The sequence below is a fragment of the Chelmon rostratus genome, chromosome 3 (assembly GCF_017976325.1).
Source record: "Chelmon rostratus isolate fCheRos1 chromosome 3, fCheRos1.pri, whole genome shotgun sequence".
Classification (NCBI taxonomy): Eukaryota; Metazoa; Chordata; class Actinopteri; order Chaetodontiformes; family Chaetodontidae; genus Chelmon; species Chelmon rostratus.
This window is the reverse complement of record NC_055660.1, coordinates 21,745,389-21,763,207: the sequence shown is the minus strand read 5'-3', so window position 1 is coordinate 21,763,207 and position 17,819 is coordinate 21,745,389. Positions and strand designations below refer to the sequence as shown.

General features: G+C 41.6%; 1 protein-coding gene across 2 annotated transcripts; it reads right to left on the bottom strand.

The window, feature by feature from the left end:
* Positions 1-1,325: 1,325 nt before the first annotated feature.
* b3gntl1 (UDP-GlcNAc:betaGal beta-1,3-N-acetylglucosaminyltransferase-like 1) lies at positions 1,326-15,987 on the bottom strand. Of its 2 annotated transcripts, none has more exons than XM_041933448.1 (12): positions 15,553-15,987; positions 15,064-15,180; positions 14,802-14,901; positions 13,611-13,675; positions 12,425-12,490; positions 11,776-11,871; positions 8,748-8,843; positions 7,333-7,457; positions 4,662-4,797; positions 4,478-4,546; positions 4,206-4,280; positions 1,326-3,363 (listed from the first exon to the last, which is right to left on the bottom strand). In XM_041933448.1, the coding sequence occupies exons 1-12, from the start codon at positions 15,640-15,642 to the stop codon at positions 3,283-3,285; spliced, it is 1,116 nt and encodes a 371-aa protein (XP_041789382.1). In that variant the 5' UTR covers positions 15,643-15,987; the 3' UTR covers positions 1,326-3,282. The 2 variants fall into 2 exon arrangements, with proteins under 2 accessions (XP_041789382.1, XP_041789383.1); XM_041933449.1 differs by having other exon boundaries at positions 14,802-14,990; positions 15,553-15,566.
* Between the last annotated feature and the right edge of the window lie 1,832 nt (positions 15,988-17,819).

Sequence of the window (17,819 nt, the reverse complement as noted above, 5' to 3'; positions counted from 1 at the left end):
ATGAAAAAGCCTTCAGTGTGTGACCTCTGTCAGCTCTCTTCACCCAAACACACCCAACTCTTATCTCTTTCTCTTATCAGCTGCACCGCCAGGGAACATGCAGCTGCGTAAGTGCAAGTGTGTGTGTGTGTGTGCGCGCATTTTGTTTCCATGCACGTGCAGGTTTATTTGACCAGGCAGGGCAAGCAGGGTCAGGGTCATTCATTTTGTGTGTGTGTGTGTGTGTGTGTGTGTTATCAGGTCTGATGTCTGCAGAGAGACTGAGTGTAAACTTTGAGTAAAGCTCTGTTTACTCTCTTTCTCAGTCTCTTTCATAGATTCTCCATTAGAGCTCGCTCTGATCATCTACCAAGTGCTTTATCATGAGGGCAGAGTGGGTAAGGGAGACAGGATCTATTTAGACAGAGCATGCTCTTACTTAAACATTCTCTAATATATGGCCTCCATTTGGTAGACATTTATCCAAAGCACCTTATCGCTCCATGACTGCATACACGCTGAATATGAATGACCACAAATAACTGTCAAGGCTGCTGTTCAGTCAAATCTTTAGCAACAGGCATGGTGAGGAGAAGCGATAAGTGGAGGTATTCAGCGCATGTCCAAAAATGTACTGAGGCACAGCAGTGATTTGAGCTCAATGCTAATGTCGATGTGCTAACATCCTCACAGTGAAAATGTTTCCATGATGATGTTTGGCCGTTGTAAGGTGTATCGTTTTCACCATTTTAGTTCATCATGTTAGCACACGTGTACAAAGTACAGCTGAGGCTGATGGGAATGTCGTTAGGAGGTATTGGGTATTAAACAAAGGAGCTGGACAAATGAACGCTTCGATGGTGCTGCAGGAAAAGTCTGGGGGTCACCAACATTATTAGAATTCTTCCACTGGGAACCATGATGTGCCAGTTGTGTGATATTAGGATATTTCACAGGTACTAGTTAATAATAGTTAACCTGTTGGTGGAGGATCGCCAAAGTCATAAGGTTAATCCTCTGGGGAGCATGAATGTCTGGTCACTGCGTGACAATCCATCCAATAGTTGTTGAGATCTTTCAATCTGGACCAAAGTGTTGGACTGACCAACTGACTGACAGACATTGCCATACAATATTGCTGCAAAGGCATCATCCATAGCATGGATATTGAGTTACCTCCACCCCTCTCCCACCGCCCCAAAAGTTAAGGATTAATACAGATGTGTGCAAAAAAATATTTAAATCCTGCAAAGTGGAGCCAAATAATTAATCAATTAGTCGTGCAACATCATTTAAGTCATTTTTTTATGCAAAAATGATTAACTTGAACTTGATACATACAAAAAATTACTGCATTTCTTTGTCTTATGTGACAGTAAACTGCACATCTTTGGGCTTCAACTGTTGGTAAGACATCACCTTGGGTTTTTAGGAAAAAAAGAGTTGATATTTCAAGAAACTAATGATCACATTAATCACCAATGATCACTGGTTGCAGCCCCACTGTAAAGAATCACATCTCTGAGGTAAAGAACATCTTGTTTAAATGTTTGTGTATAGAAACACAGAGGGGGTAGAGGGCTCTAGATGGAGACTGAGTGCTAAGTGGATGTGATATTTTTCTCAGCCTGTACAAAGCACTTTTCCGTGGGTGGCAGAGGCCTGGTGTTTTCACCTCAAACCCCAGGCTGAATCAGGCCCAAACACTCCTGCTATTATCAAAAACAATGAATTCAAGCCTAACTTCTAATATGGTGCAGTGATTGTGTGCATTTACACCACTGTGCAACTGTAACTGTATGTTCAGTCTATGATAACAAACAAAGGTAGTGAAAATAAAACTTTGGCAGAGTTGAAGATCCCTTCCAGTTTTTTTTTCACCAAGGCTGCTGCTTCCCTACAAACTGCTGTGGCCAGACTTACAGTAAGGCAGACCACGTCGCAGACCCAGGAAACACCGCGGGAGATTTTGTGGGGAAAGGTCTGTTTACCTCTGGGCAGAAAAACTCCACACTCTGTGAGGTAAAATAAACTGTGTGTGTATGTGTTTATGCGTCAGAACTGTGCTCTCTTAAAGAGGTTATTGTTCTTTAGATTTCATAATAGACCAAAGGAAAGAAAAACAAATATGCAGTATCCATGTTTGTACATTTGTAGCAGATGTGTGCGTGCATCTGATTTTGCATGGTTGCATTAGAGAAGACTGTTAAGAAATCAGTGAACGATTCTGGTTAGAAAGCATCCCACGGTTTATAAGTTGAGCCTTCTGTGATGATGCGCTCTGATCACTTCAAATTTAACACAAGTTCAAGTATCCAGGTTAGCAAATAGAAGCCTCAATCCTCACAGGATTAGAAAACACAATAGCATTTTATTCCTAGACTAGTCAATGTTGGGAATCATCATGTCCTCTTGCATGGTTTGAGTAAAATATAAGAGCCTGAGAGCCTCTTTTCCAAATTTAATTACCATTTTTGCTATATCTTTCAGCTCCAGGTCACGTTATGGCTACTTCTATTAGCCTAAACATAGTTGGACATTTTGGGAAATATGCATATTCACTTTCTTGCCTGTAATTAGACAAAATATCAATGCCACTCTTATATCTGCCAGTTAAAATAATGCCAGAGGATGGTTAGCTTAGCTTAGCAAAGACTAGAAATGGGGGAAACGACTAGCCTATCCCAATCTACAGGGAACAAAGTCTGCTTACAAGCACCTCCACAGCTCACAAATTAGCATGAACATGAACATTGGTGTATGAAATGTGCGACATGAATAAACTTGCCTTCCCTAAACAAATATGATATAATGTGTTAATTAGTGAGCTTACAGGCTGGGAGGCTGATGCTGCTGCTGGGTTGGGAGGCTGATGCTGCTGCCTTTGAACAGAGCCAGGCTAGCTGTTTCCCTCTGTTTCCAGCCTTTGTGCTAAGCCAAGTGTCTCCTGGCTGTGGCTTCATATTTAATGGGCAGATTAGAGAGTGGTGTGGTTGTTCTCATTTAGTAGCGGTCCCAGCGCTGTGGTCCAGGTGTGAGGCAGAGAAAACAGCCTTAATCAGCCCTTGCAATAACTCTGCCAAGTAAAACTTTGAGAACATTTTCACATTCTTTCCCACACACAAGTACGTCTTTTAACACTAAAAATACATTACAAACTTATCGTTCCTTTGTCTCAGTATTGTCTCTGTCCCAGTGTTCGGTTCACGCTTCTTGTTATCCCCTGCCTTTCCCTCAGTCCTCTGCATCCCAGCAGCCTGTCAAAGCTGCAGGGCTCCTCGCCTTCTCCCTCACCCCCAGCGCTCAGTTGAAATGGTAGTAATCTATTCCTTCCTTTAGCTGCAGAGAGTTGAGGTTTTCCTCCAGAACACCTCCAGTCATGTCCTACAGATGAAACAACACACACACACACACACAGACACACACACGCACGCACACACACACACACACACACACACACACGCACACACACACACACACACACATTATAAGAAGAATCGGTCATCAACTGCACTGAAATAAAGTCAAGGGTTATTTACAGCACACCAGGTTTAATAATGGAAAACATACCAAGTTCAGATGATTTGTATATTTGTTGATTATCATTATTTAACATCTGGGTATAAAAAAAACTTGTGTGATTGAGTCCAGGTGTTTATGTGTGTGTGTGTGTGTGTGTCATAGAGAACGAAAGGGAGACAGAGAGAATGATTGAGTCCAGATCTCCTTGTCCTCTGACTATGATTACTTGTCCCAATTCCCATAATTGAGCAATTAGTAGTGCCTGTAGGTGGGGTCACTCTGGATTTGATGTCTGAATCTGGCTAGGTGGTAAATAGGCAATTAGTAATCTGGCTGCCAGAACACCTATTTAGTGTGTGAGAGAGTGTGTTATTGCATGTTAATACATAAATAAAAATAAAAAGACAATGTCATGACATTAAGAAAAGATTTAGCAACAGATGAGAGCATTGCTAGAATTTTTGAAGAACAAAATGTACAAAGCTTAACAGTGGCAAAAACATCAGATGTTTGCACAAGCATCATGTGATCAAAGATCAGGCTGCTGTCTCGACCCATTTCCTGACTGCCTTCTGTGTGTGTGTGTTATGTCCTGCGCTGGGCACACGCCCTTGATCATTATGTCGTTAACTTAGATTACAGACCTGAGGGACAGGCGGTCAGAAACAGCAAACATACAACACACAAACACGCTTTCTGCTCACCAGTTTAACACAGATAATGAAAGGGGCGGAGGCGACTTTGTAGTGCACAACTGGGATTTTTGGCTTAGGTCTTTGCTGGAGGGATATCAACAGAGAGAGAGGGAGAGACAAACCACATTGTTGGTTACAGCTTCATAGAAATCCAATTCACTGGAAGTCATTTGAATCATATCTTACAAAGCTCATATCCTTGGCTTGATGACCTTGCAGCCCTGCTTGCACCGAATCATAATAATCCTGTTTTATTTGGTCTCCACACTGGCTGATCTTACCTTGGATTCCTCATATGTGTAAAAGCCTTTCTGGATCTTGTTCTCATCGACATCACAGAAAGCCTTCACCTGATAAACGAATCAGAATGGCCATGAAGGAAAAGGAGACTTTTTCCACCACTTTTATCCACTAACAGGCAGAAAAGATTAAAAAACAAAAACTATTTGGCTGGAGTTCACGCACCTTCTTCTGATTGGTCGAGCTGAGGCATCGGTACAGCTTCCGGCCCTGCTTCCCAGCATTCCATATTGTGAAGCTGTCCCATTGGCTGAGAACTCTCTCCTGCAGAAAGTCCACTCTCAGCTTCCAAATGGTTTCCCTGGAAACAGAGGAGATGAGAGGAGGATGGACACAGAAGCAGGAAACGTACAATCTTAAAATTAGAGATGCTGTCTGGGAAACTCAGTCAAGGTTGTTTGATTTAATATGAAAATACTGATTTATTTGATCTCAAAACAGGAGCTCCTCAGGATACAGTGACCCATTCACTGCATGTGCTGTATAACTTGCACTCATGTATGCAGGTGATTTGTGTGGATTAAACTAATCACACAATGTATTAGGATATTTAAGAAAACATTTTGGGAAATGCACATAGTCGCTCCCTTGGATTGATTCCACTCTCATGAACGGTAAATATGTAACTTCAGCCAGGAGACTGTTAGCTTATCTTAGCGTAAAGACTGGAAAAACTGTAAAACAGGTACCTCTCATTGATGACAAGGCTACAGGGACCTGCTGCATAAAGATACAGGAATGGTATTGATTCAACTCTTGGCAAGAAATCATTAAAAACGTGAAACACATTCTTTAAAGGATAACTGCAGTTCATTTGAATTTGGGTTTTAGTTTTGTCCATAATTTCTCTCAGTAACAAGACTGTACCTGTGAAGTAAATTCTCTACAAAGATGTCTGACAAAGAGGTTTGGAAGAGAAAATTAGGCCAAAAGTTGAAACTATTACCCAAACTATCCATTGTAAACATTCTTAATATAACCCTGTGATTTAACTTAAACTGAACTGAATAAACTTGCTATAGTTACTATAGTTGTACTGTATACATAGCTACTATAGTTGTGCACACACAATTTTCCTGTGCAAAAATTGATTATTAATCAAATTTCAGGCGCACTCATTTCAGTTTGACCTCCAAATCAAGTGGTTTGGATAATTTGGCTAAACCGTTGCTTTGCTTAGAGCCTGTCTGATCGTCAGACTGCTCAGTTCCCGGATCTCAGCAACCGATGAGCACAATGTTATCACAATGGAAAGAAATGAAAAATAAAACTACAAAAACAAGCTGTAATGAATAGAAATAATCCTTTCAGCATCAGACAATAATCATGCGCCTGTTTTAAATTAGCCTGTTTTTGTGTTGCCTGCACTTTGACTGATATGCACAGCTGGACACAGGCCTCATATACACACATACACACACACACACACACACACACACACACACACACCTTTCATCTTTACACTTAGATATATGTCTTCATGCTCTACTTGTGCTCTTAACTCCCTCCTCCTCGCTCCATCACACACACATACACACACACACGCACGCACGCACGCACGCACGCACGCACGCACGCACGCACGCACGCACACACACACACACACACACACACACACACACAGAGTCATGCACTGATATTGAGTAATTATACGGACACATGCACAGGAGGTGCTCCACTCTCATCTCCTGACGTCAGCGTCTTACTGGGTCTGACAGTGGGCCTCACATGACAAACAAACCCAAACCCACGAACACGGTGGAGTACGGGTGGTCTCCACATTGCTTTTCTGTACATTCTCTATACAGGCTTTGATTCTAATACATGGTGGAAACATGGCAGAGATTTACTGTAAACTGTGTCTGTATACACACACTGAAGCCTTCATCCTCCTAACACCCTGCAGATCAAAAGGCAAACACACTTTCACACACTCTGGTGTAGATTCACGTACACACACTCACATTTATAAACACAGCCTTTCTGTGTTAAGAAGCCCCTCTGCTCAGTTACTCTTTGGCACCATTTTAACTCTTTTTAAAACCCACTTCTCACCTCACTGACATAGCCTCTATAATTACCTGTGTGTGTGTGTGCGTGTGAGAGAGAGAGAGAGAAAGATGACGGTTTCATTTGACTAAAGAGAGGAAGTAGATTGGCTGTGGATAGGAAGGGGTGACAAGAAGCGGGGGAGAGTGGAAAGTAGGCAAGGCGAGCTTGAAATAGGCCTCCAAAAATAGAGAGATGATAGATGAAGACAGAGAGGAGGATGAGCAGTGAAGGAGTGCGTCAACACAGGCAAATATACGAGTGGTGGACATACGCAGGGGAGGAAGGAAGGAAGGAAGGAAGGAGGGATAACAGGAAAGAGGGGATGAAAGAGAGGATGAAAGAGAGGAGGTGCAGGAGGGAGGCAGGAAAAGACCTTCTCCTTTGGTGTTTTACACACACACCTGTAGACACCACATGGCCTTGCAGAAGCACAGGCAACAGCAGGGGTGTCAGATCCTTCAAGCACACGCACACACGCACGCACGCACGCACGCACACACAAACACACACGCACATGCACGCACACACACACCGAACATTCCACAGAGAGAAGGAAACTCCTGATTCGTAAGCTGGGAAATTGTCTGGAATTCACAAAAAATTCAGAAAATCTCAAGATTACGAAAACATACGTCTGTGTGTGTGTGTATGTGTGTGTATTAGTGTGTGAGAGTATTGTGGCTTGAGAAAATCTGGGATGCCAGTGGGCAGCTGTGAGAAGGTGGCGGATCAACACTGTGTCCAAGTATGTGTGTGTGTGTGTGTGTGTGTGAGTGGGACTGACTCTGTTACAGAGTGTGTGGTGGCCTTCTCGTGGTAACGGTACACCAGCAGGCACTGGTCGACTCTGGCCACACCCCCTCCTTGACGAATGCTCTGGTAGAAGAAGAGCAAGTCCTCCGGGACCCCCTGGAGAGGAGGAGGTAGAGCATGAAATAATGGTTGTGGGTGAGAACCAATAACTGTAACACATTTATATATTGGACGTTTTAGGTGCTCGCAGCTCAGGTGAGATCAGGCAGGATTTTATTAGCCTACAGTTGGGTCTGGTTCAGTATTTGGTGATGGTGGCTGGTAACTGATGTCACTTGGGTCAGTGTCGGCTGGAGCTGAAGACCACAAGTTTGATGATGAAAACAATTTGGTTGAAAAAAATCTAAAAACAACTGCAAATTGTACAGAACAGAGCTGCCGGTTTAGTTGTACAATGTTGGATGCCTAAATGCACAAACGATTAGATTTGCTAACTGTGGAGGTCAACTGGAAAAAAAACACCACACATCTTTTGAAAGACTTGTATACGCTGCTTTTTGTCACGGGAACATCACATATTAGGATGGTACTGGTCAGCTAGTCCACGAACAATCTGGTCGTTATCGAGGTTCTTCTGCCTGAAACACGCTTCCCATCCAAATTAGACAGATCATTTTTGCTTGTTTTTATAATTTCTTTCATGATGTGTGTTTGTGGTCATTTTGTTTTTATTTTCATTATAGATTATTGATATTCACGGTTTTGTGAGTTTCTCTTTTCTGATCTATACATTTGGTGTATATTGCATTTGTTGGTCTAACTGATGCTGTGATTTGAAATTGGTGTCATTTTTGTATTGCTGTTGTTTTTGTGTCGACCCTAAAGAGGCTAGCAACCACTTTGGTGAGTTATTGGGTCTCCAAGTGAAGAATAAAGACAAGGGAGACAAACACGTGAAATAAATCCAGACAACATCTCTGGTTCTGCTCCATTGATTTGATTCTTTTTTTAAACTGTCGACAGTGTGTCTGACAGTGTTATAGGAGTGCAATGTTAAATCAGCAGAGTACTCATTACAAAGTTATGACTGCTCTGGCGACGATGTATAACTTATACATTTGGTGCATATTGTGACACCAAATGTATAAGTTATGTATATGTAACTAAGTAGCTGGCTATCTGTGTAGGAAGAGGACGTCCCCATTCTTAAACACGCTTACTAAACTCTGATTGGTCAATTGTTTATCTGACTGAGGGAAACAGTGGAAACAACAGTAGACCTACAGTATTTGAATCACTGAACAAATCTATGGTGTGGCCAACATTTCAGATGAACATGCCTAAGTACAGATGGCCTGATGCATGGTAAAGGAAGAGATGTACAAGACAGAAAACACACACACAGAGTGAGAAGGCTTTAAAAACAGTTTGGACGGTAACTCTCACCTTGCCTCCCTCGTCAAACGCTCCAACCTTCAGGCACCAGCTCCTTGAGCAGAACCACGTCGGCATGATGACTGTGGGCCCGTGAGACGTGTACAACTGCGACACAACGGTTCAGACTATAAAACAGAACATCTGAACATATGCAATCCATAAATCACATTATCTGTCATATAATACTGTGACTTGTGGACACGCAGTAAGTGCCCGTTATGGTCACGATGAATAGCCCATTTTTAAGAAAATTTTGTCGTCAAACCCAAAAGGATCAGTGATGAATCTGTTGAGATGCTACATGCAGATGCTCAGTCAGAGAACTCAGGTCACATGTCTATTTTTATGTGTCTTGCTGCATCTTAAACAAAGTTTGTGTGTTCGGTAGTGGAAGCCCCAGAGAGCTAAGAAGTCACACCTGAACCAAAACATACAAATGAAAGGACATGAAGTGTGTTAGTGAAGTGTTGGCACCACAAGTTCTGACGATGATGTGTTGACATGCTGGTGATGGTATGACATGCAACACTGAGCTAAAAAAAAGGCGGTAGACGAGAAAAGTAAAGAGAAACTACAGCACGGACGCCTGAAAACACAGTAGTAGATCCTGTGAGCATAAATAAAGCTTGATCATATTCATATAAACATCATGTTTAATGTAAACACACAAACAAGTCTGCACTTGCAGTTCATCTCTCAACAAGCTCTCCCTCTCTCACACACACACGGTGCAGGAAACAGCATTTTATTTTAAAAATGAAGGAACTAAATTAGAGAATATAACATCCATAACAGCTAAAACCTGTCAAGGATTTGGCAAAAAAATCCCATTTAGCATTCAGGAACAAACAGCCAAACAGAGAAGGACTTTGAATGAGTTTACTTTTAATCCTGCAAACAAAGCAGGTTAGAGTGCAGCCCCATGTGCTCTCTTACAGAAGAGCGCGCTTCCTGAAGTGTGCAGGGGAAGGATGCGCACTTCCATCCTCTCACACATGATCTTTGACAGATGAGTTTGTTTTGGTCTCTCCTTCTCTTTCTAACCACAACCTCTTTAAAACACCAGGACCACATTACGGCCTCCATATTTCTCTTTTCACTCCCAATTTATGCCCACTCCTTTCTCCAGACACCCACCCCTTCTTGTTCCTCCTTTCCTCTGTGTGTGTGTGTGTGTGTGTGAGAGAGAGAGAGAGGGTGTGTTTTGTACAGCCGTGTTGCTGCATTTTCAATCTGAGGGTCATTCCAGGTTGATCTGTCCAACTACGTCACAGTGTTTCACATGCTGTGCTGTGCGTATATGTGTTTGTGTGTGTGCATGTGTATGCGATTGTTCTCGGTTGAAGTGGAATACTACTGCATAACTGAAATGCATCACAGATGAAGAAAATATTGAAAAACATCTGGATTCAGCAAGTCAAACAGCTGGACAGAATCTTGTGTGTGTGTGTGTATGTGTGTGTGTCCGCCTACGTACAACTCCTCTCCCTTCTGTTGTAATATTGCAACATTTTGCAGATGTAAGCTGCGGCCAAAAGCATGAATAAGAGGAATAAGAATGAGTTCTGGGAAACCAGGGGACAGCGAGAGGGAGCGAGTCGGTGTGGATGTCAGAAATCAGTGGGTAGGGCAGGTTTGGGATAACCATATCTAATGTCCTACAGATGAACGCTCAGGTCACGGCTCTGGATCAAGTTAAACCAGCACCACCCTGAGCAAATCTCTGGTTTTAAGTCGGATAGATTCTGTTTCTTTTACCCAGAAACTGAAAGTAAAGGCAGATAAAGTGAAGAAAGAGAATGGGGAAGGAAAAGGGGGCTGCTTTTAAGCCTGCAGAATCAATGTATGATCTCATTCTCATGCTCCATGAAACTTAATATCATATAAATATCCTGGAATGTCTGCTAAGGAGTTATGCAGACTCTGTGTGTGTGTGTGTGTGTGTGTGTGTGTGTGTGTGTGTGTGTGTGTGTGTGTGGGTCCAGGTTGTCTTGTATCCTTGGTGACAGTGTGTTTTGTTCAGACAGGAACAGTTGACTTCCATTTCTACATAAATAGAAATACTGCCAGTGGTTTCATTTTTATTTCAGGGCTCTGTTGTCATTTCATGATTAATCTGCCTTGTAAATATGGTCAAAGTAAACATATTAGCTATTAAAGTGCAATAAAAAGGTTTTCACTCAATAACACCTTTAGCTAGCTTATATCTATATTGGTTGTTGTGTCTTAAGTGTCTAAACATCATCAACATCAGTCTTGCTGAATTGAGTGTGATACTGCAGTATAATTACTGATTGTAGTACCAAATTAATAATGCAACACTAAGCCAATGTGGGGACAATGTTATCAGTTATATCTGTTATTTGAGATGGTCTAATTAGACTTGGCTGAGAGACACTTGGATCCTGACCATTCACAACTTGCCCTCTTCTATCATTTCACCATCTGCCACAGCAGGAAACTCCAGCTCCACCTGCTCTGGAGGAACAGCAACCATTTTTCGGTGTTGGATCATAAAACGATTTCTTATGAAATCCAATCTGGTCGAGTGCAGAAGCTGATGGTGAGCCTTTAAATCCTGCAGATGGATTTGTTTACAGTAACTATACTGTTGCCTTTAGTGACGTTAAATAACATGGCAACTTTCACACAGTGTTGCAGAACAATAAGCACTATGCTGTGTATGAAAATGTCTACTCAGGATCAGGATCAGCTGAAACAGAAACAGGCTTCAAAATGAGCTTTTCCACTGCCAACAGTTTCCAGTATGGACTCCCCTGAGCAGACAGCTGGCAGTGCGACCTGTTTCCTCTGGTGGGACTGAGATGGACAGAGAGGTCGGGAGCGATGCTGCGTCCTCCGTCCAGTCTACTGTCACATTTCCGTGGAAACTGCGGATGGCAGGTACGTATCCTGTTTCTGTCTGACCTGATGGCTGCCTGGCACATGACCTCTCCCATACACACAAACACAACACATTCACGGACACACACTGCGTGCCCAAACACACACACTGTACCAGGCTGTGGGTATTTACCTGTGTGATGAGCTGATCCTGAGTTATTGTGTTGATCCAGCGAGTGTAACGTTCTGTAGACCCCTCTGGAAGCCTTTGAACTTTGCAGCCAATCAGCTATCAAGAAAGCACACATACACCATATGAGCATGAAAATATTTTCAATTCAGGAACACTTACAGGCCAAATCTAAGATGACAGATATCAATGAGAAGTAAAGAGAGGCTTACATAAGGAATAGAGGGGTAACACAGAACTGAAAAACAAACCAGACGACCACATTTTTATTCAGAGTCATAAAATATTAGAGCCTTTACAGAGAGAGGCAGGTTGTTTGTGCAGGGCAGCAAGCCTGCTGTCTCCATGCTGTCTCCCTCACTTCCCTCACACACATGACCTTTAACCTCCGACCTGGCAGGCCACAGAAAGCATCAACACCGGATACTCACACTGTTCTGCATGCCAACTACATGGACACACACACACACACACACACACACACACACACACACACATGCAACAGCATGAATATTTTTGTTTTTTAGGGAGGGACCGGTTAGAGAGAGAGAGAGAAAGGGAAGGGGAAGGGGGGGAAGAAAGGGAGGAGGGGTGAAGGCAGAGAGAACAGAGGGAAGGAAGTGAGTGAGCAAATACTTGAGGGAGAACTTACTGAGTTTGGGTGGAGGAGAGATGCCTCATACTGCAGACGAACTCTTTCAGGCAACATAACATCATCCTGGAGTACAAATAATATAAATTCATGTGACAACAAATATACACCAGGAAAAACCTTGAAGCGCATGTGTTCAGTCTAGGATTTAGTTTGCCTCCTTGTACTTACTGTATGTGAACTGTCTTTCTGAACTCGAACTTAAACAAATAGGTTATAAGGACTGGTCAAATAAAGTTTACATGAAATATCAGAGATCAGTATTAAAGTCTTTAAAACGCCTGTTTAGAGTCTGTCAATTTTGTGTATGCCACCATTAAAAAAAACTGTGTTTTCATGGTTCAAAGTGCCTGACTGTCAGCTAGCTGGGAGGGCTAAGAAGTCTATCCATCTGTCAAGCTCTCCATATATATAGACAGAATAAAATAAGAAAATGTCAAATAGAGACACAAAAACATGAATATAGAACAGTAATTTACAGAGCAATACTCTTCAACTTATACCATACAAAGCTGGTAAAAACACCATTATTTCCTCGACTTCATTAGAATAAAGACGGCTGATGTACAAAGAAGACAAGAAAAGTTTATTTAAATGGGAAGTTAAAAGTTGAAATGTAAATTTAAGGTTTTAGAGGAAAAAGCGCAGCAGGATATGAACAGTGTCGAGCAGCAGAACGGAAACGGAACAAATGGAAGAAGTTGACTGTTTTCTGAGAAAGTAATCTTATTTGCATCGAGTCTTTCTTTCTGGCAGCGGTCCATTAACAGAAAAGAGTCTCTGATACGCTGTATGACAGAAACAAAATGAATCTGAACAGAGATCTCCAATTTGGATGTTGCAGCCTATGATTTGTCATTTTGACAATTTGAGCCTTCAGACAGGCAGCTACAGAGCACTGCTTCAAAGACAGAGCTGCCATTCACATGAGCATACACACAGAAAACATGTATATATCAAATGAGCTCATTAGTCATGTGTTCTGACAGGTCTGTCAAACAGTCACTGAGCCGCTGAGGTCTGCATGCGAATGTGTCCATGTACAGCCTGTATATTTGGACAAACCAATATGATCTAATTAGTTTTGACTCACTACTGTATGTGTTATGGAAGACATCTGGAAAATGAAATGAAACATGCCCTGACACACACACACACATACACACACATACACACACACACTTACCGCATCCTGAAAGCACAAGTATTGTCCACAACTCTGAGATATGGCCTTATTCTTTGCATATCCCACTGAAAGACAAAAGAACAGTGTATGTTTATGTTTATGTTTATGTGTGTGTGTGTGCGTGTGCGTGTGCGTGTGCATGCAGTCTTGCATTTGTATATGCCTCTGTGTGCTGACGATTTCCATTTGGCTATGTGTTAGTAATCCAACCAAAATCACTTAATGACAATTTCAAAATGACAAACCCAAAAAAAGGAACAACATACTGTAAGGCCATGCAGAAGAGAGGAAGTCCATCACAGCGGTTATTATGCTGTTTTATCTTTGTCAAACATTATTGTTCCCTGATTAATCAGAAGAATAAAAAAATACACTATAAACTATAAAAACTAAACACAGAGCTTCTTAATTATGCTCCCAAACAAAACATTTTTTTCCAGTGACAGACATCATTAACTCTATGGTGTCTGACTGATGGGTCTCTTCAGCTGTGGCAGTGTGGCCTCTTCATGTAATATAATCTCTATGCTGAATACACAGAGTACCAACACAATAATTAGAGACAATAAAGAATATGTCACTATTAGTAATATTAACCCGTATTTGTATGCATTTGCAAGTAGCAAAGTGCTTCATTCTTTTCTATGAACATTTGCACATTCCTTGCTCAAAATGGTGTACGTGTCATTCCCTTTGTACCAATTATATATATATATATATATATATATATATATATAAATTAGTTTTGCAGTAGTAGTTCCTTGTGTGTGAAAACCTTGCCAATAAACTTAATTCTGATTCAGAAGTCACGGCACAAATACATGAATTTCAAGACTGTTCCACATTTTGGGAGCCCTAAAAGCAAATGCTTGTAATCTACTGGTCACAGAGTCCACTGGGAAGGTGTCTGGGGAGTTAAGAGCTATCTCCATGATAAGCCGAAATTGCAAGAATGTAGGATTTGAGTTATATGTATTGAGCCAACTTTCACGCTCAAATTAAAAGCCAATTTCTTTTGCAGATTTAAAAGCCATTTTTTTCCGTAAAAACAGACAGGTTCCTTCTGTCTATTATTCAATTTAGCCAATTTGGCTTCACATATAAAATGAACTGCCAAAGCCATTGTTTGACAAGATAATCTTGTCGGGACTGGAACTCAATTGCTGATAAACAACCTCAAGACCTACTGACCTCCTCTGGGTTGTGCAGAGTTGTGTCCGGCGATCACTAGTGACAAGCCCCTGGCCTCCAGCCTCTCCCTCCAACCCTCCACCACTTTCCTAGAGTCATCCTAAAGAACACACACACACACACACACACACACACAGAGAGAGAGAGAGAGAGAGAGAGAGAGAGAGAGAGAGAGAGAGAGAGAGAAACCTGCCTGAACTCATATTCTGAGACAAATGACACATTCACACGTGTAAATAGGCTAACAAGCAACCAAACTCACAGTGCTTGCATCGTCAAAGACAGAGAGCTCCATGGTTCCAGTGAAGTCTTGGTGTAATACAGCCTGCAGACATTCATCCAGCCAACAGGATGCATTGTACATTGGCATGACAATACTCTGAGCCCAGAAAACGCAGAGAGGGATTTTACAGTCAGTGCAGCTAATTGACGCACAAACAAACATCCACGAATAACCTCAAGGATCTTACAATCAATCAACTCTGGGAGTTCATTTGGAAAATGAGTAAAACTGCCCAACTGACACTTCTTAAAGATGATTAGTGATAGATTTGTGAGGACAATTTGTTTACATTAGGGTGCACAGGGAAAAACACTAATCATTAATTAATAAATTAACAGTGTACTAGTGTTTTCAGGAACAATTCATTTTCATTTGCAACATCCAAAAACTGCCCCTTCTGCTGTTTATTAAACTTCAGATCGGTGCATCACTGTTAGCTGTGTTTGGGAGTGTCAGTCCACCACCCACCACATCCACTGCACTCCTCTCCTCCTCCTGCCCACTCAGCGGTGTCTCCGCTTCATTTCCTGTGGTACGGAGCCGCTTCGGTGGGTTCATGGCACCCCTCCGATCTCCCCGGTCCCTTTGCTCCGAGAGTCCGCTTCTTATGTGGGCAAGGAAGTAGCCGTTAGCCAGCGTCTAAACTTGGTTCAACCGATTAAAAAGTCACGTAAGTATGGCAGACTACGAAGAAGTTAAACCGAAGGGACGTCGATGACCTGGAGTGACTAACGGGGGCTACACGTGAACAACTAATGTCCGTTAAGACATATTTTAAACTATTATCTATATAAAATGGCTCCATGTCAACAAAGACCATCTCTTGAACGGTGCTCTGTACATTTTAATGACGGTAAAAGCAACAATTTTAGGGAAACGTGTAGCGATAGCTTGCAGCGTGGACAGCAGATTCCCAACTTCCGCAAACAATCAATTTCAGATGGCTATTGGCTCGTGCAAAACACGGACAGACGCTGGATTCGCTGTAGCTTACTGTCAATCATCTGGAATAGTGACGTCTACGACAGCTTGTCAAACGGCTTTCTGGCTCTTTCAAATACGGTTGAAAACCATGTTTTCGCTTTACTAAAAGTTAATTATTACTTTTCTCTCTTTGTCTATATGTCAAAATACAAACAACTGGACATTTAAAAAAATCAAACATAATGTAGATTATTAACATCTAACAACATATGACAAATCATCATTCACGTTCAATTAAGATTTCTATATTTTTTTTAGATATATTTTGTATGTTGGTTGTCAAAATTCATCATTTTGACATTGAACATTTCCAGCACTTTCAGCCACGTCTCATGGTCTTCATCATCAGGTGGAGTTTGTTCAGTTGTCATGAGAGTGAAGTGATCTAATTATGGTATTTCATTCATATGATAACATGTGGTGGTATAACTGTTTCCAAGGTCATTAATGAATCTTTAAGATCAAGTGGTTATTGTTATTTGTTTAATGAATTCAGTGGATTATAAATGTGTGAGAATCAAACATGTATGCAAAATACTCAAAATGATTAAAGCAACTACAGCTTTTAAAACACAGTTTATAATTGCTTAAAGTGAAGTTTCAATGATGCGTTATCCCATCAGGACAACAGTCCCTTATCTTTGGTTTATTCAGAAGGACGACTACATGGTGATGAGATTCTTTTGTTTTCATTTTCACATAAATACCAGGAGTTCTCTTTTTCTGTCTTTCCTTGTTTTGTTTGACACAGTGCAGCTCTGCGTGTTAACGTTGGCAGCGTGCAGCATGGAAGGTTTGTCTTGGTGAGCAGACAGAAAAACAGGATGGGCTGAAATATTGTTTTTGACCATCGTTTTCATTTTCTCTCGAAAAGGAAAGTCAATGAATAATGAGTGTGTGTTTGTGCGTGCGTGCGTGTGTGTGTGTGCGCGTGTGTGCGTGTGTGTGTTTGTGTGTGGTTCAGTGCAGTCTCTTTAACAGCATGTTTGTACTACTGTACCAGCTCCAGGTTTTGTGTCAGTATGTGTGAGTCATTCTGAGTGATATATTTCAGTTTACTATGACCATAGTTACTATAACAACGACATGAAATAAACATCACAGCACCTACACAGATGTAGTAGGGGATGATCCAGCAGCTGAAGTCATGATCTGAGTCAGGAATCAAACATCAGTCCTGGATTATGAAATTTCTGAAGTCTATTATACCCATTAGATCTGCAGTACTTTCAGAGAGGGCCAACCCCCCTATTATTGTCCTGTTAATCCTCATTTGCTGTTTTTTGTTAAATGGATATAATGCGATTCATGAGCAATAAAAAAGACAAAAGCCTTACATAAGCTGCTTAACTGCTGTGTTGCCCACTTTAGACACACATATACTCTCTTACTTCTGCCTAAATTCCCAAGATATTTTTAATTAAGCCCTGAATTTTACTACACAGACACACAATCCTCCTTAATCAGGCCACCACTCAGACAGGATGTAGTTTCGAGATTGAGCTGCACATAATTGTTCCCACATTGAAGCAGCATCCCGATCAGCCTAAACTTAATTTATCACTTTGAATGAGTTTTTAAATTGGACGAATGCCTCACTGCAGGCCAGGAACAACAGCTCCGGGGGGTGGGAGGGGGTAGACCAGGGCCAAGATCAGGGATTATTCTCTCATGCTTGAGTGCTTGATAAATGGGATCAAGAGGGAATCTGGCTTGACTGTGCAGATGCACCAGCACTTACATGCTAAACA